General features: G+C 41.6%; 1 protein-coding gene across 1 annotated transcript; it reads right to left on the minus strand.

Moving 5' to 3' along the window:
- Positions 1 to 27,669, minus strand: LOC137638199 (thimet oligopeptidase-like). Its single transcript, XM_068370280.1, is given in 9 exon segments — positions 1 to 267; positions 10,904 to 11,164; positions 11,433 to 11,590; positions 11,593 to 11,608; positions 11,717 to 11,791; positions 18,488 to 18,625; positions 23,203 to 23,325; positions 23,726 to 23,830; positions 27,429 to 27,669. Coding segments are annotated over 9 exon segments (1,293 nt in total). The 5' UTR covers positions 27,645 to 27,669; the 3' UTR covers positions 1 to 66.

Raw genomic sequence — 27,669 nt, forward strand, 5'->3', positions numbered from 1 at the left:
AAAAAAAAAAAGAAGAAAAAACCAAACAAGTCAACACATTCAAAATTTTTTTTTTCCAAAATAGGTTTACGCTTGAAGTCCTTTACTGCGAAGGAATGGTTCCAGACTAGGATCTCTACCCAAGAAGTCTCTAAGGAGAACGGCTGCATCTTTCGATCCACCTGGCTGAAGAATAAGCTTACGATAGTCTGCACCAATGACTGGATTCAGTAGTCCTTCCTTTTTGAATCTGCTGTCATACATGTCCATTGAGAAAACTTCACTCCACTGGGAAATAAAGGATTAAGAGGCTAGTAAAAATTAAAATATTTTATTGTATTTGTTACCAGAACAGGTTCAAAATTTTACTTATTCTATGAGACGCATGGCTAAATGCTAAGTAGATTTGGCATGGGGATAGAACTGTGGGGAAAATTTATGAAGTAGGTTGAGGCAGCTGGCCAACAAGATCAGATGAAGGGAAGTGAGAACCGAGGTAATGCAAGAAGTTGAAAATATGCTGTAAAAGTACCTTTCGTTAAGCCTACATATCAAAGTGAATAATGCAAGACAATTTTTTTTTTTTTTTTTTACTTGAACAAAAATTCCATTGATTATATACAGTAGAATTCTTTTCACAATGTACATTTTACTTTTTGTTCATACACTATATGTAAACCATTGTCCTTAACCTAAGAAATTACATAACTGTGTATCTCGAACAAGGCTGTTAATAACAAGGTTTTACGTAAACAACCAGCAGATAGTTACATCTTATAGCTGGGAGGCAACAGTCCCTTCCCCGCTCACTGACAAACCACATAGAAAATCTAACTACTGTATTTTTTTATTTAAAGCATGTTTGCTTTGAGGCACTTGTTATGCATTAATGTCTGGGAGAGTCGCCGAAGACCTGCATCACTTTTACGAATTCTCCTTCGACTGATCCTAATCGGTTGTGCCCTTCATGCTGAGGACATGCTTGCTCTCAAGTATGACAGGAGGAGGAGGAAGCACAAAAGGAATTCAACATCAGGGTCATCCTCAAAGACAAAGCTACTATCCAGGCTTCTTCCACCCCTGGTACTGTCTACCTTCTGACTCTTCTCTTGGCTTCCTCCAGGTGTCCGTTTAACTTCAGGTCAATCCCAGGGGGCAAGGAGGTCCTTCCAATTTCTCTAGTGACCCTCCTTTGATATTTAAGGTTCCTCATCTCTCCATTGAAGGAAAGACTGCAACAAACCTTTGAGACACTTTCCAGAGGTCATCGCCCCTTCAGTGTCTCCTCAGAAGTCCCCAGTTTGACTTACTTCACCGGAACTTTATTCCCACCCTACTGAAATTCGAAAGCCTTCATTGCAAGTGGATAACACTTGATATTCCAGCATGTTAATTAGCTCTCTTTCTCTCTCTCTCTCTCTGCGTGCGTGCTTTGAGACCCAACTCCTCATCGGTCTTCGGATCAACGCCACTGTCTTTTGGACAATCTCCTGCAAGCTCTTTTCCGGCTTATCTCGCTACTTCACTCCTTGTGATGCCCATCAGTCCAGGTGCACTTCCTCTAGCCATCCCTTCTCTACAAAGCAAGGTTCTTCAAGGCGTTCACCACCTCACAAGCACTCCTTCCTCACGTGTGGTAGCAAAGCAATCTTTGGAGGATAATGATCATTCCAGTTGTGGACGCTATAGACCTTTCCCAACTGACTGCACCTACCTTTCATCACAGCGCACTTTTTCATAGCTCTTTTCACCTATCTTTGTAGGTGCTCATCTCTTGAAGAGGTAAATTGGAGAAAAGGGATCATTCTAATCCATTTTCACCTGACAGGTCTTAAAGATCGTGTGCTCTGGTCATACAAGGCTCCTCTTCTTCTGGCCTGGCCACATTAGGCTCTTATCATCATCTCCTACGCCTATTGACGCAAAGTGCCTTGGTTAAATCTTAGGCTTTTATACAGAGGATCAACCGAGGCTTACCAGTACAGTCTCCAACTCGTGCGAGACTCCTCGGGTAAGCATTCGTCTCAGGATCTCTAAAGCAGCACTCTACAGCTAGACTAGTATTGTATAAGTGGAAGAATCCAGTTACTACACATTTATCCCCCAATAAGCTCAACTCCAGATTACATAATAGGGGTCAGGTTCTGGTTACACCCTCCCCAGAGGTGTGACCCGCGGGTGGGGGGGGGCACTTTCCTAGTTTTACAAATATCAAATTCTTTGTAATTTGAATTTTTCCTTGCATACTTACCATGGACTACTCTCTCAGGAGTTATTCTTTAGTTTAAACTTGCGACCAGAAAATTTTTCCCCCAACCAGGACTCCATTAAAGCCTCAGGCTGGTAACATGCCCCAGGGTATGTTCCCTGCACAAAGCGACCTTCGACTGTCTTTGACCCACAATGCACCAAGAAGCCGTGTCAGGCCTCATAAGGACAGGGCAAAGGTCGCCATTCGTACTCTATCCAGGTGCCACCGTTGTCTTAGTACCAGCTACTTCTGAGAACTAGCAGGGTATGTAGGGATACCTTCGAGAGTAGTCTGTGGTAAGTATGCTAGGAAAAATTCAAATTACCAAGAATTTGATATTTGTTCCGATGCACTGTAACCACGGACTACTCTCACAGGAGACTTAGGCTTAGGAGGTGGGAACTGAAACGAGGAAGGGGCAGAAGACAAGGTGATAAATATGAAAGGCCTGTTGGGGGAAAACTACAAGAAACCTGCAATAACACTCGCCCAAGTTGGGGGACATCCATCGACGTAGAACTATCATACATGCCATAGCAGGAGAAGGGGGTATGGAACTCACCGCGTCTCCCAAACTGGACTTTAACACTGTGTGCAAGTCGTTGCATTAAATCCCTGTTGTGCCACCACGATGGGGCCGAGTCTGATGTCATCGCGAGACACTAAGGAGCAGTCTTTCAGGTAATGGGAAGTGAAGGTGTTCTGTTTCTTCCACACACCTGCGCCACTGACATATTCTTCGAAAAGGCCATCAATGTACTGATGGACCTGATATCATGGGGCCTGGCACATTAGGCTTGCCCTTCGTTACATACGCCCTTCGAATTACCTCCTTGAGCCAGTAGTAAATAGTGTTCTTCGAAATCGCCTTCCTCACTTTGCCCGTGGATATAAATACGTGTTTCACGGCGGGCCTCAAGCGGGACGTCGATGCCAGGGACTTTCGGAGAGTCCTAACCGGACACAGCAGAAGGTCCTCAAAGACATCTGACTTAGGGATGGCTGGGATCACCACCTCCGAGAACCTCGGATCTGGGTTCTGGGTCTTGACTACGAAGGAGGGCACAAAGTATTGCCTCCTTCCAGCTGGAGTGACTAACATTAGCTGCCAGCCCATGCAATTTCCCACCCGTTTGGGAGAGGCCAGGGCGAGGAGGAACACAGTCTTCAGGGTAAATTCTCTGTCCAGAGCCTACCACAAGGGCTTGAACGGTGGTTTCTTGAAGTCCAAGAGGACATCCCACTCCAGAGCCTTCAAGGATTGAGGAGGGCAGGACTGGTCAAAACTCCTGATAAGCATGGACAGTTGCCTGGAACCACCAAGGTCTATTCCTTCCAACCACACGATCTGTCCCAAGGTGGCTCTGACCCCTTTGATGGATGGCACTGACATGTTTCTATCTAGGTGAACCAAGTAATCTGCTATTGTTGGGATGGAGGCTCCTATGGGCTTACGCTCATTCTCCGGCACCACTTGTAGAACTCTGGCCATTTAGCTTGGTATATGGCCCTCGAGGAGCAGCGGAGGCAGCCCGTCATCTGGGAAGCCGCCCTTGGGGAGAATCCTTCCCTTGTCAGAAGGCGCTTAATAACCTCCACGCGTGAAGGGATAGGTTTCCGAGCTCCTCGTGAAACTTCAGAAAGTGAGGCTGCCTGAGAAGATTTCTGATGGGAAGGGGCCACGGCTGGGCAACTGCTAGGTTTCGTAGGTCGGGGAACCACTCCTTTTCTACCCACCAGGGGGCGAATAGAGTCAGCTGAGCCCTTTTGGAGGTCCTTAAGTCTGTTTAGGGTCTGCCGCAGGAGTCCGACCGGAGGGAACGCGTAGGCATCCAGGCCGTCCCAGGGATGTTGAAAGGTATCTTCCATGACTGGTGTTGGATCCGGGACTGGAGAGCAAGAACCTGGTAGCTTGGCGTTCAGCCTGGTTGCAAAGAGGTCCAGGGAGGGAGACCCCCCCACCTTGCAACTTCTGGATGAAGGGACCACTCGGTGCCTAGGACTTGGCCTCTCCTGCTCAAGCCGTCCGCCACCACGTTTCTTTTTCCCGGAATGAATCTTGCCATCAGGGTAGTCCCATTTACCTCAGCCCAGGTTAGAATCTCCTCCGTCAGGTCCTGCAGAAAACGGGACCTCAGGCCGCCCTGTTTCTTGATATAGGCGACCACCGTGGAGTTGTCCAAGATTAGGGAGATTTTTCTGCCCGTGACTTCGTCCGCCAGGGACAGTAGGGCCCTCTGCGCTGCCAGGAGTTCTAGCTCGTTTATGTGGAAGGTCTTCTCCTCCTCGCTCCAAAGACCCGATACCGAGTTGTCCTGCAGGTGAGCTCCCCAGTCCTCCTTGGACACGTCCTTGAATAGTAGTACAGTACCTCGGGAGGAGAGTCCAGGAGGGATATTCCCGCCAGTATATTCTTCTTGTCCAACCACCACTGGAGAGCCTCCCTTGATGCCTGCGTTAGGTCCTCTGGTCGATCCTTGGTCTGAGGAGCTAACAATCTTTTCATGTCCCCACTGAATTGGACTTAGACGTATCCTGCCCCGAGGGACCAGCTTTTCTAAGGACACCAGGTGCCCCACAAGCCTCTGCCACTGACGAAAGTTGGCCGTTTCCCCCTGAGGAACGGTTGACTGACTTCTTCCAAGCGTTCAAGCCCCTCTGACATGGGGAAGGCCTTGGCCTGGACCAAACATAAATCCATTCCCAGGTACACTGTCCTCATGGAGGGGCATTGTTGGGACATCTCGCAGTACACGACAATCCCCAACACTTTGGGGGCTGTGGAGAGACCGAAGCAGAGGGTGCAGAATTGGAAGACCTTTTCTCCTCACTTAAACTTGACGAACTTCCTGCTGGAGGGGTGTACTGGGATCTGGAAATAAGCGTCCTTTAGATCTATGGACAGCATGTGAGGGAGGAAAGGTCTATCACCTGTCTCCAACCTCCTGTGGCTTTCTCCACCAGGAAGAGCCGACTGAAGAACCCCAATTCTTGTAGGGGTGCTCATTGGACAGCGCCTTTCTGTAATAATTCGCAGATCTCCTCTCCTAAGGCCAATCTTATGGCCTTGTCCTTGTGGGTAGTAGCCTGGGCCTGTAAGGCCGTTATTAACGGTGGGTAGGTCGTTCTCGAAGGGCAACCTGTACCCATCACGAAGGACTTGAATAGTCCCATAGGTCTGCGCCCTGGGCGACCCATGCTTCCCACCGGTGATTGAGGCATCCCCCCACTAAAGGAAGCATGGAAGAGGGGGTGGGGGGCTCTCTTCCTACTTCCTCCTAAGGAACTTGGTGCGTGGTCGTCGGTTCTGTCCAAACCCCTGCCGACCGTTAGGAGGAGCACTTCTGCCTGGTACGGAGGAGGGCTGCGGGTGTCTGGACCAGCGTGGAGAGGGAGGAGGAAGCCTGTTAACTGCTGTAGGAGGACTTGGAGCCTCCCTATTCCCATGATTATGATGTCTGGAGGAGGAGCTGGAGGCCCTGTGGAGAACAGCATCTCTGTTGTCCCTACTCCACTTATTGAGGGCTTCTTCAATCAACCTGTCATCAAACAGTGCCACGTTTGAAAACGGCAAGTTTCGCAGGTTCCTTATTTCTCTCGAGGGAAGCCTCCTCAGCATCCTGTGAAAAACTGTGTCCCTCCTACGAAGGACAATGTTGGAAGCAGCTACCAGGGACTGTTCCGCTTGGAAGGAGATGAACCTCCTGACACTGCTAGTTCCATAAACTGTTCCTTGGCCTGGTCCGACCAACCCGGCTGTTGCAGAGCCAAGGGACCCATGGCGTTGTACCACAAGGAGACAGAGAATGAAGACCACAGTGCTGACCTGAGGGCGATGATCTCTTGGATAGAAAAGGCTTCCGAACTCCCTGTAACCTTATCTTCCAATAATCCTGGGGACAGGGATGCCAAGTTCCCCTCCACGGGTCTGGCTGTCTGTGGAAAATCCTCCGGGGCGTAGAATCTTTGATGCCTTACCCTTGGGTAAGGCAACAACTTCATTGACCCCGAAGGCTTCAGAGAATTCTTGGGGTCGGCGACAGCCACACTAATCTTCCCCAGCTTTCTGCCCAGAGATGGGGCTAAGGGGAGAGACATAGGGGGACGAGCTTCTCGAAGGATGCCAAACTGCTCCTCCAACAAAGAAACTTCCCCTGGAGGAACAACAGGGTTTGGCTCCGGCAGGTTATTGAGGTGCCTTTTGAGCGCCAACACCCTGGAGAAGAAGGAAGAGTGTTCCATCGAAGTAAGGATTCTCTTCTGCCAGACCCTCCGATGACTGGTGGGCATCTTCTCCAAAGAATCTCCCCTCCGGAGGTCCTGTCCACGAAGGGGAGGATGAGCCCTGGCCGGATCCTTTGCTCTACACCCACTTGATGAGGCATGATGGTCTAGGGGACCTCTACAACCTTGAGAGGCCCTTGAAGAATTTGATGAAATGGCGACAGCCTGTCGCATCCTCCAACCTTCTCTTCTTGGGGACGGGTTCCACCACGACCGATGCGAGAGGGGGAGAACCCGTAAAGGTCCTCGAAGAGTGTGTACCCCCCCTTCTCTTCTTCTCTACCTCCTATGGTCCTGCAAGGGAAGCTGGAATAACGACGGGGGCATTCCATGAAGGGTTTGCTCTTCCCATGGTGGCAAAGGATCCTTCGTAGGGGACCTGAACGGGGTCCTCGGAGTGTCTCCCCAGTGTTCCTGATCCCAAGGGTAAGGATCTGAGAACAGTTCACCCCAATACAGGTCAGAGGCGTCTTCCGATGATGGGGCGGCAGTTTGGCGAAGGCCAAGATGGCGGCGCAGCGGCATAAGCCAATGAGGAGGCCTATGAGGTAGCTCCAATAGATGGCGCTGGTGGCTGAGGGGGTGCCCGGTATCCCCAAGATTGTCATGAGGTAGGGGGAGGCTGTGCGTATGTGTGGGCAGGCCAAGATGGCGGCTCTGGTGGCCGGTCGGAGGGCACCACGTGTGAGCCACGTGAGGCGGTCGACTCGCTCATCCTGTTGATCTTTTCCTCCAATCTCCGAAGAAGGGATATGAGTGCCGAACTCACTGAAGGGGATGGTATGGGGGAGCCAATAACAACGGAGAGAGTGGTTGAATCGGCGTAGTCCCTTCTCCCTCGTTGATTTGCTGTAGTGATGGCGACATCGACAGAAGGGAAGGAATTACTGAAGAACAGCTCGACGAAGGTCTCGAACCACTGCCTTTCTTCGAGGAAGACTTTTTCCATTTCTTTTTCCTCTTCATGGCCATAAGAGCCCATTGGGTTTCAGCCCACTCAATACACGTATCGCTCTGAGTACAGGCACGACCACGACATGAGGTACACAAAGAATGGAGATCAATTTCCAAATGTGAAAGGAAAGCCGAACATGCTTTCCCATTCACACCCAGACAACGACGAACACGAGTGTTATCCATCTAAACACTTAGCACACACAATAAATTGAAAACGCAAACGCAGGTCACAGTTTGTCACGAGCGAGAAGTATGGGTCTACACTGGGCAATGACTAGAGTACGAATAGCGACCTTTGCCCTCTCCTTACCAGGCCTGATACGGCCTTCTTCTCGGTCCATTGTGGGTCAAAGACAGTATGTCGCTTTGCGCAGGGAACATACTCTGTGGCATGATACTGGCCTGAGGCTTTGCCTCTTGCTTGGAATGGAATCTGAGAGTAGTTCGTAGTTACAATACATCGGAACAACTGTCAATTACATGTATTCCCAATTGAGTTCACAGCAGAACATCCTCCTTTGAAGAAGCGGATGATGAACCTTCAACCTGCATCGCTCCCGGATGATTGAAGAACTTCAACAAGCCAAATCTCTCCCTTTGCAGCTGGTGCCCGCAGGAAGGAGGGCAAGAACTGGAAGGCTGTCCAGGAAGTTTAACCACTGGATCCATGACTGGTTCAACAGCTTCAGGTTGTCAGGATCTCAGACCAGGCCACGGACACATCAACTGGCTGCATCTTTCATCTATCCTGAAAGGACAACCCGTCTTGGGATTGGACAGTGGTGTTCCTAGAGTTAGACAGAATTCCAAAGGGTAATTTTCTCAACCAGCTGTGCCGTAACTATCAGATGCGGAAGTCGAGACAGATTTGACATTTTAAGGTGTTACTCTGTATCAAAAAGGTCATCGGCCTACGAGACATCTTCCCACCCTAGAAGGGCAGGAAGGTAGCCATCGACCCTCTCTGTCCTACCCACTAGCAGCGCGAGGTCTAAACTTAAGCTCCCTTGGTCAGCCTTAGCCGAAAATAGTGTTTCTGGTCTCTTTGAGGGTGGGGGGATACTCCTGCTTGATTCTTGCGGTCTTTATGAAGTAAAGGAAACATTATTGTACAAAGGAGAAAATACCTTTCCCTCTTCCACTAGACACCGCAGTTGTAGACTTGTCACCAGGTTGCTCAGCAGAACGTCTTACAATGGTTTCAATTAACCTCGTAAGTTACAGAGACATCTGGCGTGTACCAGAAGTCATGGCCATGGGTATTTGTGTAAGCGGCCTCTTGGATGGACCACTGGTCTTCTACTTAACTGACCTTAATATTAAAGAAGCAGGGCTTTAAAGACTTTGTCCTGACTGATGGGAGCTAGCCTATTTAAGTTTCTAATGCACCAGAGCCAATCAGTGGGCCAATACGGTACTTAAGCTGCCGAGAAGGATAATTTACGTAACTCGTCGTTGAAGGAGCCTTATCTCTCCGCCAGCAAAAGTAGGGCAACAGTGTAAAAGAGGAGGATAGAAACTTGGCACACTATCCTTCAATGTGCTGCCCTTTTGACAACTTCAACCTTCCACATCAGGACAGAGCAAAACATCTACTCAATTGATTCGGCCTCAAAAACCAACTCGGCTAAGCCCTTGAATCCATCCTTAATAATGTGTCGATGCAATCTTAACCCTCTTCCTGCCAGAACCAGGGTCTCAGTAGTGATAGGGGGAAAGGCAGATGAAAAAGTCTGTTTGGAAGGTTGTTCCCCCGTCTCTCACCACCAGTGGCAGAATGTGTGCTGGTCAACTGGAGGAGTTTAAAGTTTCCATGGTGCAGAGAGATGGAGGGTGGAGGTCCTTCGATGCGTTTACCTCCTCCTCCTCCTCCTCCTCCTCTGATTCCCCGCATGGTGACATTGTATCACCAAGGGTTAGCATACGGTAAGTTCAAGCCATGTTGAAGAATAGCACCGTTCTGGAGGTTGGCAATGGCTCCCCAGCCCTCTTCAATTAAAGCTTTTTTTTTTTTTATAAGGAAGAAGCTTTCTTGTAAGTAAGGCATCTGGAGGCTAGTGACTGATCATAGACCTCTCTTCTTAGAATATGTTCATCTGACAAACACACTTCAGGATGAAGACTACAGCCACAGTCAGACAACCAATCAGGCCTCAGGATTTAATGGTCACCTTGGACTTGAATGACACGTACTTCCAAATCCCTATCTGACCCCTCCTCCAGATAGTACAGCCGGAAAACTGCTTCAAATTCAGTGAGGTTTACTTCAGCTTGTCAATGGGACCCCAAGTTTTCAGAAAGATCTTCAAACTGGTATCCACATGGGCATGACAATGGATAATTGGATGATCCTAGTGGAGTTGTAGGACGACCTTCTCCTCCTAGAAAAGTCTCTCTGTTTTGTCTAGAACTGAGGTTGTGATAAATTGAGAAGTCTGTCCTAACTCCCATTCAAAGATGGATTAGACAATTTCAAGAGAAAAAGTATTACCGTCCCAGGAGAGGATTTCAAGTAAGCAAAAAATTGCTCCTCCCTTCCACTAGCAGTTCCTTCTTCCAGCACACCAATAGCAGAAACTTCTGGGGCACTTAACTTCATTAGGACGGTTAGTTCCCAGGTGCGGGAAACCACTGACATAAAGAAAAGCAAAACCCCCTCCCCTCACATTCGGCAGTAGTAAAAACTCCTACCAGAGACAACCACAACAGTGAGCAATGAATCAACTTCCTCAGGGTTATTACATGGACACCATCAAGCCACACTCATTAGGAAATAAACAAATCCTCCAACAGTCAGAACAAGAAAAATGTGGTAGGTTGCAGGTTGCACAGACAACTGTCGTGAGTTACAGTTATCAGGAAAAAACTACAGAAATTCACTTCTTCCTTAACAACACTTACATACGACAATCTGCCAAACAATTTATCTAAAAAAGCAAAAGGATAAAATGCCCAATTGGAGATGACACAAGAATGTATCTTGTACTGAAATCAGTGAGGGGAGGGGGGTACTTCCCTGTCACCACATTAAGTTTTCAACAGCCAAATTCCAACTATACTTTTCTAAAATCCAACTGTCAAAAGGACAAGGGTTTGTATACGTGTAAGAACAGCTCTTCTTATTTTGTCTTTTTTAAGTGAACAATTAATTTTCTTTATTTGTAGGACTCTTACATGAGGATCAGTTCATCTGAAATATTGACCATAAAAGCCAGCACCTGATGAAGGGAAGACTATATTTATTGACTATACTTATATTAGATTCTCCATATTGTAAAAAAAAATTTTATGATTTTATGGGAATAATCTCAAAGAGGCCTTAAGCTTCTCTACTAGATTAATCAATTGAGAGAAATTCTTGTTACCCTATTATTTTTTAGCTTTGGGTTATTTCTATCATGCTTCCTTAATATAGTATCATTTAGTACTTACTAAATATCCGTAATACTGAGCATCATAGCCACCAGCTAAATGACCAAAATTAGCAGGCATGTTTGTGTTGGGTATTGGTTCAATGTCCATTATATCTCTGTATGTCTGGGCAAAGAGAGACTTTGTATCAGCCTTCCCTGTCCTATGAATTGATTGATCAAATGTACTCAAGATAATCTGACGAAGGTTGAATCCACCAGCATTTGCTTTTCTTGACTTTGCCAACTTTTCAACAATCTCATCAGGAAGAGTTTTGCCTGTCTGGAAACAAAATAAAATCACAAAAATGTTACTAAAGAATAATTCCATTATTTGTATTTAATTCAAAACCCTTTCCTTAACTTGCATGATGCAAATCTACTTCACTATCTTAACCTAATGAATGTTATTAATACAACACACATTCTAACTCGCAACTGCAGGAAAACCTCTTCCATTAAAACTGTATTCTGTCTCCATGAAAAAAAGTAAAATAAAATTACAAAATATATAGCCAACATTAATTGAAGAAGAAACACAGTTCACACACCTCATAATGGGCTGACATGAGAGCAAGAGGCTCTTTTTCCCAAACCCAATTCTCCAGCATTTGTGATGGTGCTTCTAAGAAATCCCTTTCAACTCTTGTGCCTGCAAACATGGCAAACGTTGCTCGTGAACATATGTGATGCATGACATGGCCAAATCATGGAAGTAAGTTTCCACCTAAAAATAAACAGATTAATTAGTAAGCAGTCAATTTGCAAACAGTATATAGTTGTTCAATCATTTACCAATACCTAAGTATGCAAAACTAGATTGTTAGTAACATACCTCTGAATGATCCAATAGAGCTGGTTTATCTTTGGTAGGCTTTGTAAAATTGCACATCATTGCACACACTGCAACCTGTTATAGAATAAAAAAAATATTTTTATTACTAGCTAAGCTACAATCCTAGTTGGAAAAACAGGATGATATAAGCCCATGGGCTTCAACACGGGAAAATAGCCCAGTGAGGAAAGAAAATAAATAAACAAAAAGAGAAGTAATGAACAATTTAAACAAAATATTTTAAGAACAGTACAGTAACCACGTCAAAGAATACCTTTCATATACTACAGTACTATAAAAAGATACTCAAGTCAGCCTATTCAACATCTTGATAATTTCTAAAAATTCTTAGTAGTCATACTGGATCTCTAAATCCGCAAAGTACATATGTCAAACCCCCAAAGAAAAACTGACACTTCTTCAGCATTCTAACATGGCTATTGCAATTATAATCTAACCCGACTTAGAAATCACATAGTACCACTTACAAAAACTAAAATTGTTAACTATCATTTGTATTTTTCCTTGCATACAAATTACGGTCATTTGCATGGATACTCTTTCAGTGAAACTGGAACAGCCGTGGAAATTTTTAACAAGAAATTCGGTACGTTTAGTAGTAACTGATGAGGGTAACTGGATAACCCGCTAAACTGAGCATTTCCCTAACCATTTTCTTTTGACATATGTATAAAAAAACATGGTTGATTTAAGGCAGTATTTGTTATACTGTAGACGACTCTGGTTTGTGTTCAAGGATCAATGCCAATCCTTTTCAAGATTTGCAAATTATCCTTACCATGATATATAATCCTTTGTCATTTAAAAGGAAACTCCCTACTTAATGGGATACATATTTAAGGGCAGTGGATGGATAATTAATGTAACTACCTGGATAGCTTTGGATGTGGGATACCCGAGTTGGTGTATGTGCAAATATGAGAAGACTTCAAGAAATTCCAATAGAATTTGGCTATCTTAATGAATTATGAGACACTGCCATCTTACCAAGAAGCGTCAAGACGTCCCCAGTCTTACATGCTCATGTCCCCCTTTCCCCACTGTTAAGAGAAAGGATGGAGGAAAATTAATTCCTTTGACAAACGACCATCTTAAAACATGTTCCATCTGGTCTGATCAATGATAAAGGTGTGTGACTGTGAAAAATACAAGTCAGAAATAGGAAAGACCAATTCATAACTGTCATCCAACATTTTAATATAATAATATAGATGATATGCTGTTCAGCCCAAACAGCTGCTCAGGTTGACCCAACATAAGAGCAACTACCACACATAGCAGGAAGTACAAGTCTCCGGACTTGTGGGCACTTTCCCGAGATAGATAGATGACAAGGCAACCTGGCAAGATTCCTCCCTTGTCCTCAGTAGTACCTGGAGTCCACAGGGAAAAGCTCAAGAGTAAGCAGAGCTTTTGGCTAATGAATGAACACACCTGACTCCTGAGTGAGAACATGGTTCAAAGTTTAGAGGTTTATAGGCCATTCATGAATGGCAGAGTCAAAGGACATAGATGTTCCTCTATCAAGCAGGACTATGCCCTAGAGACTGACCTTATGTATGATCAGTACCCAAACCCCCTCACCACCCAAGCTAGGACCAATGATGGCCAGGCAATGGCTGCTGATCTCAGCAGATAGACCTAAAGGCTTCCTGAAACCCCCATCCTTAGCTCACAAGGATATTGAGGTTGCAGTGACCAAAGGAACTAAAGAGTTTGAGAAGGACTCGAACCCCAGTCTGGTGATCACCATTAAGAAGTAGTGTGTCCCCAGGCATGCACCTACCTCTCCTACTCAAAAATAAAAAGACACTGATTCAGCAACCGACTCAAATAATTGCAAAGCAAGCACAATCAACGACGAGAATTTTGATTGGTCATAAGACCACATTCCTTAGATGAACACGTCGTCTTAGTCAACCCCACCCATCCTAGGTCATGTCATCAGAAGTCTTGAAGGAGAAGTCACATCCCACTTTAAAGGTCCAAGTTCAAGAGGTGGCCAGGACTGTTCAAAGCTTTAAGCTTTAAAGGACTTTGGATACTTCTAAAGAAGAGAGATCTAGTCATTTAGCCAGAATACCTGGAAAAGATATGCATGATAAACCTTCATTGCAGACAGAAGAAAATGTCTCGGAAAGAAAACTATGAATGCTGTGATCCAGTGAGCAGATGCTGAAAAAAAAAATCACTTTCAAACATTGACAACAAAAGATGGCCTACTTTCATCGGTATAAACTTGTAAAGTACATCTACAGTACTGTGGAACTCTGAATATCTGAAATCTCCCATGACATCCTGCAGGAAAATTCTTCCATGCATTAGTGGTACTTCAGTTGGTGTGGCTGTCACAGGAGTATGTGCTACAGGATAACTCTTGGCACATCAACAAGAAGGCTTAACAGATTGGCATAGCACTGCCTCTAACCAACTAGAAGCCAACACAGTTACCTTGAGATAAGGTTGGACAATATACTAAAGATCATCCGACAAAACACGCTGAACAGTGGGAAGCCACAGAGATCGTCAAAACTCTCACAAGGGTGTTAGAATGTTTCATCCATGCAGCCCATTAATCTACTGGTACAGTAGTGCAGAATATATGGAAACTGTTCAGTGTGACACAGATAAATCAATAAAGTTCTCAAGACCTTGAAAAGTCACCTGATTATCTCTGGGTGTGGAGGTCTTTCTGTGTCTTATAACTCTCTTTTGAGATCGAGTTATCCTATATTATGGTGTAATCTCCATCACATCACTTTCACATCTACCCCCAAACACAAGGTTTCCGTCAATGTTGGATGTCCCATCGGGATCTCGATTGGAACAGGACATGGGGGGGCTGAGATCCAGAAAGCGTAGTAAGTAACCGCCCGAAGGACACTTGCAAACCGAGGCTCGGCCTTGGGTCTCCAAGTAGCCCAGTGGCGAGACCAACAACGCCCTACTCTCGATACCGGTTGAGGAGAAATGCCTGTCTCTGTGATTCCCTCCCCTTCCCCTCTTTTCACAACCATCCTTCTTACAAGGAGTGACCTGTGGTGATCAAAAAGGCTGTGCTAGCACAGGCTCTTTTCTTAAAGATGTAGTGAGAGTTGCGGAACGGGGTCTCTGAGCAGACGCTTGGCCCATTCCCAATCACTAACCTGCAGGTTTGACAGTTGTTCCCTTCGAAAAGCCAGAGCCCTTACGGGGGCCAGCTAGAATGCCAATATATGGGGGCATAGGAAGAAAAACACAAAATCCTGAAAAAATTAACAGAACTTCGAATGGCAATGGAGAATGCGTATACAATATATTTCGTCAAGACTCCTCTTACTTTCATAGTTATAGGGTAATTAGTAAAAGTAACAATAAACCAAAAATATTGTTCCCTACAAGAAAATGCAGTATTTCTTCTTTTATTGTAAATTTTTATAATTATTACATTTTGATAAAAAAAAAAATTGTGAGCAATGGATTCCATGTATAGATTCCATGATGTATTACAAGTCATTACACCCTTCGGCCCTCTCAGTCCTAGCACAAACCTCATAGAGTACACGTTTGAGTTTGACCTCTGACATTCACTCGTTTTTCATCATGCCTAAGAGGGAAAGACAATTTCAACATCTCACTAACATAAGAGGAAAATTCACTATAACAAGAGTTCAGAAGTGGGTAATATTGGTGAAGGCAGTTAGTGAAGGAGAGAGATGATGACGGTGCGACCCTCTCGCCTAAAGAAGCAAAATATTGAACAAAAGGATCTTCATTTATGATTAAATTATGATAAATAACTTTGTTTTGGTTTATTAATATTCAAAAAGGAACATAAAAGTCATAATAATCATGATTTATTAATATTGTCTTTGTAAAAATACAAAGAAAAACTTTGAACGCCGCTCGTACCTCAAAACTAAACTTATTGATCTTCAAATTCTATCTTCTCCCTTAGTTTTAAAGATATAGCACTGAGATTTGGTATATAACTTAGAAAGACATTATAAAAAAAAAATGAAGGGTTTTCTAGCAATTTTTGTTTCATTATTTTTTTCTCAATTTTTTCCCCCTGATTTTTATGGTTTATTTTTTTACCATAATGAAAAAAAAAATGACTTTTAGACAAAATCTTATGCAGTTTGGAGATGTCCTAAGTCACCTTATAAAGTGATATGAATGTCAAAGTCCTGTCCTTAAAAAACGGCATTAGCCAGCTGGCCCCCTTAAAGGCAACAGCTCAGTAGTTCAGGGAACCGTGAAGCAATCCTCCACAAATTCACTACCATCTGCATGGCAAGAGACATGGAACTACGTCGATGGGTTCCTCAACGCCATCTTCAAGTTATCCTGCTTTTAACCGAGCCACCAGTGTCTCGCTTCTTCAAAACCCTGTCAGCCCACGGGTTCATTGACTGGTGGGATACGACTGCCTAGAGAATGGGGGTGACAAGATCTTCCTTGATATGCCAGAACGGAGAGAATTCTCAAATAAATAGATTTGATCGTACACCACAGTGCTGATCAATGATCAAAGCTCCTCCCTCCACAAGAAGCTGGAGCCACAGGGATCTCTTCCAGGCCATTGCACTCAGGGTAGATAGGCTTTCAGGGTTCTGGACCATGCCCCAGAGTTCCCGATCCTGAGGACACAGAGAGGGTGAAGTTGCACACACTGAAGAATCTACTCCCACTACGAATGCAACTGTTTTGTCCCCAGGGCAGACAAAGCACATAATAGAGGATGAGGAAGGCCCAGCGAGCCTAAGGCAAAGTGAAAACTCCTGGTACCTGTGCCTTTGGCGCCAAGGGTCGGGAAAGAGAGACAACCACGGCCCTGTGCCCGAATGCACTAGCAGCAAGACTTACTTCCCTACAATCTTCATCTATTTACTAAAGTACACAACAGTACAACAGTAAAATGTACAATTCCCTACTCCAAGAGCCACTCTACAAAACAGGGAGGAGCAATCGTCCATCTAGGAAAATCAGCAGATGGAGGTTGCCGCAGCTCCTCCATACACCTTTGAACAGACTGTGTACCACATTGTACACCTTTGTACTGGCTGTAGTGGGACAGGCCCAGTACACAAGGTCCTGGCCCTGGTCCCTACCAATATCCCTGGGGGGCCATACACAAGGTCCTGCCCCCAGTTTCTTGCAATGTCCCTGAGAGGCCACAGCACAGTACCTGGGCCAGGGCTCCCTGGGGCCAGGACCCCAAACTCGTACACCAGCTCTAGCTGGCCCGCTAGCCCCCTGCACGGACCCCACAGAAAAGGAATCGAGCCACTACCTTTTGCACCAGGCTGCATTGGGGCCTGGGCCAAGGCCCGATGGGGTCGGGAGCCCTCTATCCTTTTGGAAGAAGAGGTAGTGTAGCAAGGAGTCCTATCCCTATAACTACGGCCGACTTTCCTGGACTTCTTTCACCTCTTCCTCCTCTTCAGCTGAGAAGAAGACCAGGAGGAATAGGAAGAAAAATTCAAGTGCTTTTTCCTCACTCCAACTCTGCATACAAAGCAGTCTAGGTCTGAGTGACTGCCAAGAATGACATTCTCCCAACAGAAGCCACAACAATGGGGCACTATCATAGGGGAACGGGAAGGCACACCACTGATAATGAGGGACACAGGGGAAGGGGTGGAGAACACTGGAACTGGATTAGGGAACAAGGCCACACCAAAGAGATGGGGGATACCTTACCTTTACCTTACCAGGCCTGGGGCCATCCAACATAGACCTACTAACCACCAGATTCCCTGACACTCGGGAACCACCACACACTTTGCCACTGGCACCACACGAGATAAAAACACAAATCTGCTCAGGGGGTACTAAGAGAGAGGTAGCCTTGGCTACCACCTCCCTCAAAACAGTCATGGAGGGCCTACCTGAAAGACCTACGGAACTCCAAGCTTTCCTTGGGTCAAACTCTTTGTCAACAGCCTCATATCAGAAAACCCTTCAGCCTTTGAAGGGGAGTGGAGAACACCTGCAATTCCCAGCACACCAACAGAGCCTGAAAAGGATGCTATTGTCTATTTGCTCTCTCACAACCCCAGCGGAATATCTCCGAGGGGTATAAGCTCGGAGGCGGCAGCAGCAGACCACCTCCCGAAGTGACAGCAGCAGTAACCTTCACCATTGTCTTTTTGGGCGTTGCCCATTCCAGCTCCAACAAACGTTTACCGTGCTTCTTGCTCTTCAGGGCACATCCCTGCCACTGCATGGAGGCTACGATCGACACTTAAACTAAGGGGATACCTACAAACAGACATGCCCCCCCTAAGATACAGAGGGAGTACAGATCTACAGCCGGCTTCGTCATGAAGCAGCTGCAGCGACCGCCCATTCCCCGACCACACTAAGTTCTTATTTCCATTTCATTATTCATCAACCACACACCATTATGCAAAAGGAATCAACAGTTTTGACAAGTGCTGTAAAGTACTGTACATGCGTACGCCACAGCAGTCAAAGTAAAAAGTGAGTTATGATCCTACTGGAAGGGGCTGGACTCCTCGCCCGGTACCCTCTCCAGTCGGATAAGCATTTGAATACACGATTCCAGCTCAAGCCAAAGCAATCTCCCGAATTAAAGAACGAGGGTTTGTATGATGTCTAGTAACAGTATTGTCAAGCATAATGGAAATACCAACTTCAACAGTGTAAGCATATGATCAAATATGTGACATGTTTTCCAAAAGACTATATCCAGACCATTGAAACTGATATTTGAAAATTCCAGAACAAAATCCAAATGCTAACCTGACGTTCGCCATCACTTCTGACACATGATGGCTGAAGAGGGAAAATTGCAGCATGGCCAAACTTTCCATCACGTGGATATAAATCTAAAAAGAAGTAACCCATCTTCTCGTCAGTTTTGGCATCATTAACTCTGTACTGGAGAAAAAAAAAAAACATTAAAAGTTGGCACATACATTAAGTTCCATCAAAAAAAAAATTTTGAAATACAAAAATATAACTTAACAACCCAAGCTGGGTATAGAGAAAAAAATTATCACAAGTTTACATGTCGAAGTCAAGAAATTGTCACTTTGGAATATTCATAAAAATAAGATGATTTTAAAAGTAAAACCTATTTTTATCATACTTGTCTTCAAATATAAAATCTATTTTTATCATACTTGTCTTTAAATAGTACAATGTATTAATTCAGATTTTCAACTTCCTGACCACAGAAGAGATATAATGTAACTTCAAAAAATTTATCCCTCTCTGTAGTGTGTAAACACCCCCCCCCCCCTCCAACTATTATACTGCCCCTCACTTGCCATGTACAGAGAAGGGAGTGGAGAAAAACAAGTCTCCTGAGTACAAAGATAAGAACAAGATTCAGATTAACGGATAGAAAGATCAACAAAAACAGGATTCTGATTAAACCAGTTGTGACATCTAAGCTATCGTATCACCTTAAATAAAGTTTGGATGAGGGCAGGAAAGTAAATATGGAATAATAAGTTTTAGTTTAAAAATCATTGATGAAGCAATGTGAATTGATAGATGGAGTCCATGCATAAATCAACTTTTAGATCAGTGATAAATGGAATGCAGAAATAAGCACCTGCTAATTCTATCCAAATCCCTTTTCTAACTGACGAAACGACTGAAGCGGGAGATACTGTCTTAACTACAATAATCAAAGAATCAATATAGATCTATAGGCATCAGGGTTACAAGAATTAGATACTTGCTCCAAAATTGCAGAAACCTTAAGAGTCTGTTACTGATACTCCAAAGCACCTTTTGATGCCTGCTTTTTATCCCTATTATGAGGGTCAATAATAACACTTTTTATTTGGAATCATTGATTGGAAGTCTCAGCATGCTGTATATAGATTCTAGTTAGTTTCCATTCACTTTAACCAATTATTATTATTATTAGCTAAGCTACAACCCTAGTTGGAAAAGCAAGTTGCTATAAGCCCAAGGGCTCTAACAGGGAAAAACAGCCCAGTGAGGAAAGGAAACCAGGAAATAAATAAATATGAGAAATAATTAACAAATAAAAATTTTAAAAAACAATATCAAAACAGATATTTCATATTTTAACTATAAAAAGATTTATGTCAGCTTGTTCAACATAAAAACATTTGCTGGAAGTTTGAACTTTTGAAGTTCTATCAATTCTATTACCAGTTTAGGAAAATCATTCCACAACTTGGTCACAGCTAGAATAAAACTTCTAGAATACTGTTTAGTATCGAGCCTCATGATGCAGAAGGCCTGACTATTAGAATTAACTGCATGCCTAGTATAACGAACAGGATAGAAATGTCCGGAAGATCTGAATGAAAAGGATGGTCAGAATTATGAAAAATCTTATGCAAAATGCATAACGAACTAATTGAACAACGGTGTCGGAGATTAACATCTAGATCAGGAATAAGAAATTTAATAGACCGTAAGTTCCTGTCCAACAAATTAAGATGAGAATCAGTACTTAAAACAAGGTAGAATGAAAATTAAAACACTTCTTCAGAATAAATTGATCACCGAAAATCTTGAAAGACTTTCTCAATCCGCCAATTTTTTGTGCAATTGAAGAAGACACAGACATAATGTGTTTCTCAAAAGTAAATTTGCTGTTGAGAATCACACCTAAAATTTTAAAAGTCATACAGAGTTAAAGAAACAATCATTCTTTGAGTTTTGTTAGGATTGAACTTCATGCCCTATAACTTGCACCATCAACTAACTTTAGCTACAATATATTAAGGGATTCAGCAACCCCACATCTACATTCAGGAGATGCAATTGATGCAAAGAGTGTAGCATCATCTGTTTTCTAGGTCAAACCATATCTCATTAGTAGGTAGTAGGTTGGCCAGGGCACCAGCCACCCGTTGAGATATTACCACTAGAGAGTTATGGCATTTTTTGACTGGCCAGACAGTACTAAATTAGACCCTTCTCTCTGGTTACGGTTCATTTTCCCTTTGCTTACACATGCACTGAATATTCTGACCTATTCTTTACATATTCTCCTCTGTCCTCATACACCTGACAACACTGAGATTACCAAACAATTCTTCTTCACCCAAGGGGTTACTGTATTGTAATTGTTCAGTGGCCACTTCCCTCTTGCTAAGGGTAGAAGAGACTCTTTAGCTATGGTAAGCAGCTCTTCTAGGAGAAGGACACTCCAAAATCAAACCATTGTTCTCTAGTCTTGGGTAGTGCCAAAGCCTCTGTACCATGGTCTTCCACTGTCTTGGGTTAGAGTTCTCTTGCTTGAGGGTACACTCGGGCATACTATCATATCTAATTTCTCTTCCTCTTGTTTTGTTAAAATTTATATAGTTTATATAGGAGTTATTTATTTTAATGTTGTTACTCTTAGAATATTTTATTTTTCCCTTTTTCCTTTCATCACTGGGCTATTTTCCCTGTTGGAGCCCCTGGGCTTACAGCATCCTGCTTTTCCAACTAGGGTTGTAGCTTAGCAAGTAATAATATAGTTTAAAAAGTAATGGGCCGAGATCACTACCCTGAGAAACATCAGATATCACATTCCTATACTGAGTTACTCACTATGGTGCCCATCAACAAAAACTCTGCGATCTATGCGTAAAAATTCAATAATGATGCTAAGAAACGACCCACCCACTCCCAACTGTTTGAGTTTGAAAACAAGGTCCTCATGATATGATTAACATGGTCAAAGGCAGCACTAAAATTAAGGCCAATCATACGCACTTCCTGACCACAATCAAGGGATTTCTGTACAGCATTGGAGATTGTAAGAAGGGCATGACATGCTCCAAGACCTTTATGAAAACCAAGTTGCTAACTAGGGACAAATAATTACCTTCTGCAAACTTATTAAGATGTTTTGCCAAAGATGTTCAAAAACTTCAGATAATATGGAAGTTATGGAAATTGGGCGGTAATCCATTGTACTTGAGCTACCAAAAACGCATTTACATAGTGGAGTAACATTACCCATTCTCCAACAAGCGCTAAAAGCATGAATGAAAGTGGTGAATTCTTAATGGCCTAAAATTTCTTGTCTCCACTAGATAGCTTTGGAGACAACATGGTGGTTTTATCAGACAATTCAAAATGGCCTTCCTCTATATAACGCATATTGATCACCCTACATGTCTTAATGATAGGGACCTGGCAGTAAGACCTTAGGAAATGGATCTGTTGGTCTAACTCATTCTCAAGACATGATGTCTGATGGAAATATATGGGACAGGAAACTAGGAGGAAATTAGTTTCTTATTGGGTCCTATATAAAACTGAGAATTGGAACTCCTTGCGATGGGGAACAGCAATACTATGTCACCAACAACACAGTAACATTGTCTTGAGACAAAGGAGAGAGAGATTTTGTTTAAAGGAATTTACACCTGTATCATGTTGTGACATCCATACAGAGGACAGCATACTTTTGTTTTATCAGTTATTCTACTAACATTATTAGAGAAAAATTAGTACTTACTGTATAAGAACTTAGACTAGTACTTATATTTGTATCTACAGCTGATAAAGCCAAGAAAATTTTAAAAACATTAAAGTAATAAAGCCAAGAAAATTTTAAAAACATCAAGGTAATAAAGCAAAAACTACTTAAAAATATAAAACTGAGCCCATTTGTCCCTAGTCTATTTGAAAGATCTAAATTTACTTGACAGGCAACCAAGTCGTTAACAACTCTTCCACCAGACACTTCAACAACATTTGCAGATGACAATATCAAACCATTAAAATCAAATGCAGTACTCCAACCCAAAACATCTCTCCTTGGGCTTTGCATCATTTTCCATTATCCTAATTAATAAATTTAAAGTAATTATATTTTTGTCATCATTGACAACTACATGATAACAGCAATAAGCAAAAGTAACAACTGAAACCCACAGAATAGAGCAAACAAGTGATGATCAACTGTGTAATGCTCAAATGCAAATATACAATACACTACTATAAATTGTTAACTGATTTTCATCGCTGTTAATTTGGCACTATAAAATAAATTAAAAACTAATGGACACATGCCTGTGTAATGCTGAAACAGTAATAGACAGTACACAATTACTAACTGTATACAGCTTTCCATTGGTGTTAATAAGGCACTAAAATAGTTAAAAACTAAAAATGACAAAGAAATATTTGTGAACTTGAGGCACAAACCAAATAATCTGGATCAGGATCTTTGTTGATGTCTTAATCACTTATGCTCTACTCTCTTAGTAAACGACAAGTGGGTTATTGGCAGCATATAGAGGCACCACGGATAAGGGGGCATGGCTGTGAATATTTTTTTGTATTTCTTATTTTCATTAATGGTTCATTAAGTTGTCACTCCTGAATTAATAGCATTTTACTATTTTAAGGCAAGATTTATGGAAATCATTCCTAAATAGTATTTACTGACAAAAAAATAAATTTTAAAAGTTATAAAAAAAAGGATAAGCAACATTCGATTTTGAAGAGGTAAAAATATTTACCAATTTAACATCATCATGCCAGGTGTCAGCATCGGGTTCCTGAGTAAATTTGAGACCTAAAAGAGTTTGATATATTCCAAGGAGGCCTGATGTTACCTTTTCCAATGGGAAGTACTGCCGGACCTAAGTGGAATAAAAAGATGTTGCGTACTCTGTTAAATTTAATATTATGAATGAATTTTATCAGAATATACCAAACATCAGTGATGGAGAAGCATAGAAGCAAAGAAAACAAATAGCAAAGAAAGCAAATCTTATATGTTGTCATAGACTTTAAACTACAAGTATTTATAAAAAACTTTTGGATTCCTGTTATTATTTCTAAAGTATAATATATTCTTCATAAAAATATCCTTAATACTATACGGTAACACATTCATAAGAAAATCATGGTTGCAACCATTTTAAAAAATATAACCTAACATGAATAAGACGTTTGCCATGGAAGTTTACCATTCCCACTTGCCCAAATATCAAAACTTATTCCACAGAAAACAGCATGAAGATCATTCTTGTAGCTTACTTCATTTTGATCAACTGCATAAAGTTTCTCTTCAACTTGATTCATGTAATATCTGAAGTCCCAAAAGTCGAGTTTACCAGAGTATTCATAATTAAATTTTTCACACTGAAAAAAGAAAGAAGTACTCATAAAACAATGTTAACTTGCCATGTTCAATGTAAATAAAAATACAAATTTTCTATTAGCAGTCATTCACTAATTTCAATTTTCAACCAATTGTCTAAAGAATTGCAGTTGAGATCTCAAAATTTTCATTATTTAAATGCTTATTTCTCCTCAATCAAACACTGATAGTATGTTGAATAAAAAAAAAAATACTAGGAAGGAGTTACTTCTTTGAAGAGTGCTCAGTGCTACAAACTGTAGATAGTACAAGAGATTCTTTGCAGTAAATTCTTGTTCCCAACAGAACTGCATTGCATATTCTTATACATTCCATTTGATCTCTACCCACCTAAAGATTCAATTTAAATTTTGCTTTGCTTCCTTTTTCATACTCATTAAAAAACAAATCCTTTGGGCAAGCCTATCAAGGTCTCAAAATGTGACTCAAGTTGTTTCCAACAAAAATTAAAATAAATGATAAAAAATGGAATAATGATAAAAAAAATTGAGAAAATAAATTAATTTGAACTTGTTTGTAAAGCATCATGATTAGGATTTTGCCATAAAAAAAATTTTCACACTAAACCTCATAATGTAATCATCATACCAAACACTGTCAATTAATCCAAACTGATACTAAGAATTACCAGTAATTGCTTTGATTTTCCAATTGCATGATAATAAATTCCCTCCTACCTGTGGGTATAGTGTTTGTCACTCCCAAGATAAGGAATTCCAAATGTGTTTTGCCTGTTACATAAAACATACCCCCTAGTAATGTAATTGTACATTAGATGTGTAATACAGTGTAGTATACTAAAGCAATGCAATGTACAATACTGTACTTTACTAATAATATACTGTTATGCAATACAGTACTGTATATTTCGAAATATAAAACGACCTAAAGATAGAAGAGGTAAAAGATATGGCAATTTTAATTAATTTAGGTCATATCTGTTATATAACACTACTTGTGAATTAAAAAAATCAACAGTGTACAGGCTAGCTTTTGCTGTATCTTTAAAATCCAAAATAAATTAAAGGCAATTTTATATCATCTTTTCCCTAAACACTGTCTAAAACAAAAATCCTCATTTTGTTTACGTTTCATCACCTGTATAGGTTAGCTTTTGCAGCAACAAATTCTTATAAAGAATTGGTTATGTAATGATTATGTTATTAATGATCTTGTTTTACTTACTTAATCCTTAAAAATTAAGAATAAATGAAATGAGTTATTTTATATCATGGTTTTTCTAAACATGTCAACCAAACCAGAAACCAATGTTTTGCTTACATTTCATCGTCGATCATAACGAATGCAGTTACACATCCAAGTGATAACTAATGATACCAAGAGCTTTAAGTAAAGATGTGCTGCCGCTAGACGCTCAAAGTGTCAAGAGATGATAATGCAAGATTGGAGTAAAAGTGAGGGAGTGAGGATAATTTGAGTCATGATGGATTTTTAATGAAAAATAATTATACCAATGTAAACTTCATTACTACCGTTATTAATGCTACCATTAAAATTATCGAAAGGGTAGATAAAGATAAAGGTTGCTAAGAAGAGAACGCAACGATAACTTGATATTTACAACTTGTCAGCTATTCTCGCATAGATAAAAGTTGATTTAATTGCTTATGTGGAATATTTCCTCAAATAGGCTATTTATCATGAACTTATGCCAATAACACGTAAGGTAAATACAGTTTGGTTACCTTTATTTTCGGTTATCGTACCCATGCCTAGGATAGCCTACCAATAAACATCATTTCGAATTCAAGGGGGTGGCTTGAGGGTTATGTGGATAAAGACAAGCTATGGTGAGCACTAAGGAAGATAGGGACAGGATAGCCATACAAGAAAGTAGAGGAACCGATATAAAAGAGGTAGAGCAATTTAGATACTAGGGATCTACTATAAAGCAAGAGGGAGCATGTGAGGCTGAAGTTGAGAACAGGATAAAAGCAACATGAAAAAAGTAGAGACAGGTAGCAGGAGGGGTATGTGATAAGAAAATATTAATCAAGGTAAAAGTTAAGGTCTATAGCACAATAATATGACCACTGTTAATGTATGCACCAGAAACTTTGGTTTTAAAACGAAAAGAGGAAGCAAGGCTTGAGAGAACAGAGATGAGAATGCTAACGGGGATTATGGGAATATCACTGCTTGAAAGACAGGAAAATTATGAAATAAGAAGAATGGTAGGTGTAGTAAAGATTACAGAGATGATAGGAGTATCACGAATGAGATGGTGTGGGCACATGTTGAGGATGGATGGTGGGGAGGGAGCGAGGAGGGAGGAACCTGTTAGGGGGAGAAGAGAATTAGATGGCGAGATAAGGTGAAGGATTATATGGAGAGAAGAGGTTTGGTGGAAGAGGATGCCTTTGATAGAAGACATTGGTGAAGGTGCATCAGGTAATCGACCCCTTAACGTAGGGATAACGGTGGGGAAGAAATAAGTGTAATTTTCATATAGGCTGTATACGACGACCTACAATTTTTTGGAGTGAATTTTAGAATTTAAGGATTGTTTTATATGCAGAAATATACGGTACATTAATTTTATGATAACTATATCAAAATTCTCTTCTCTTACCTCTATCTTCTTAAATCCCTACCCATGATAAGTTCAGTTCCTTATATGCATATGCATTCTAAAGCACAGCACTAGACTGGTTAGTATGAAAAAAAATCTAGTATACTGTATAATGCTGTAGTAATAAAATAATAATGCCCCGTATTAAAAACTTAACATTCACTAAATTTTGGATGTTTATGCACAGATTTAACTGTTAAGTGTTAACCTGCATTCCTTAATGAAGGAGATTAGGTCCCGTTGTCTTTTCTTCAGTATTCACAGATAAAAGAAGTGTGACAACTTCTATGTAATAAATATTTACTCTGGCACTCTCTTGGGCTTTTAGAATGTCACAACTGAAAAATGGGTTTGATATGTCATAGTTTCTAACTATGATCATTATTCTATAAAGCCCACCATTTATTATAGATAATGGGCTTTAGGCAAGATATTATCAGGAAGGATTCTTAATTGCATTGGATTTATGAAATGGAGATCATTCAGCAGTTATGTGCAACTGAAGGACAACCTCACAGTAGCATTATAGCGTGTTAAGAGGTTGGGCAGCAAGGTGGAAGAAAGTAAGTAAGAATGAAGGTATGGCACATCACATAGGTGATGTATTCATAAACTTAGTTTGATCCCACGAACAACTTTCAATTCAACGCTGAAAGTAATACAGGTAGAACTAAATGTGAAATGCTCTAAGCTGGCAAATACTTTAGTGATGGTGCCTTCCTTCTTTGCATCTATCGGATGAAAAGGTCAACAATAAATAAAGTACACTATTTTCCACACGATGTCTGACCTGTCCAGAATATCAAATACTGTACTTCTAAAAGTTCTCTGAAATCTTTGAATTCAGGCATTTTACTAAATTCTACTTTAAATTCCTAAATACTTTGTGCATTAATGAATAGATACAAGAGCTACACAGATCAAGTAGAGTACAGTAGCCACTTAATGTAAATACACAGAAATTAAATAAATAAATTTAAACATACCTCTTCCTTTTTCAGGTTGAGCATATCAACTCTTTCTTGCTTCCATAGAACTTGAAGTTTATCTGATAAATTGGTTAAAAATTTTTCCACATTTGCAGGAGTACTTGCCATTCTCTCTTCTAAAATATAAGCTGCATGGTTTGGATATCCTAAAAGATTGGCTTGCTTCTGACGTAAAGTAATCAATTCTTCTAGTATAGGGGTATTTTCATCCATGCATCTGTATAAAAAATCCAAGATA

This window comes from Palaemon carinicauda, chromosome 3 (assembly GCF_036898095.1).
Source record: "Palaemon carinicauda isolate YSFRI2023 chromosome 3, ASM3689809v2, whole genome shotgun sequence".
Classification (NCBI taxonomy): domain Eukaryota; kingdom Metazoa; phylum Arthropoda; class Malacostraca; order Decapoda; family Palaemonidae; genus Palaemon; species Palaemon carinicauda.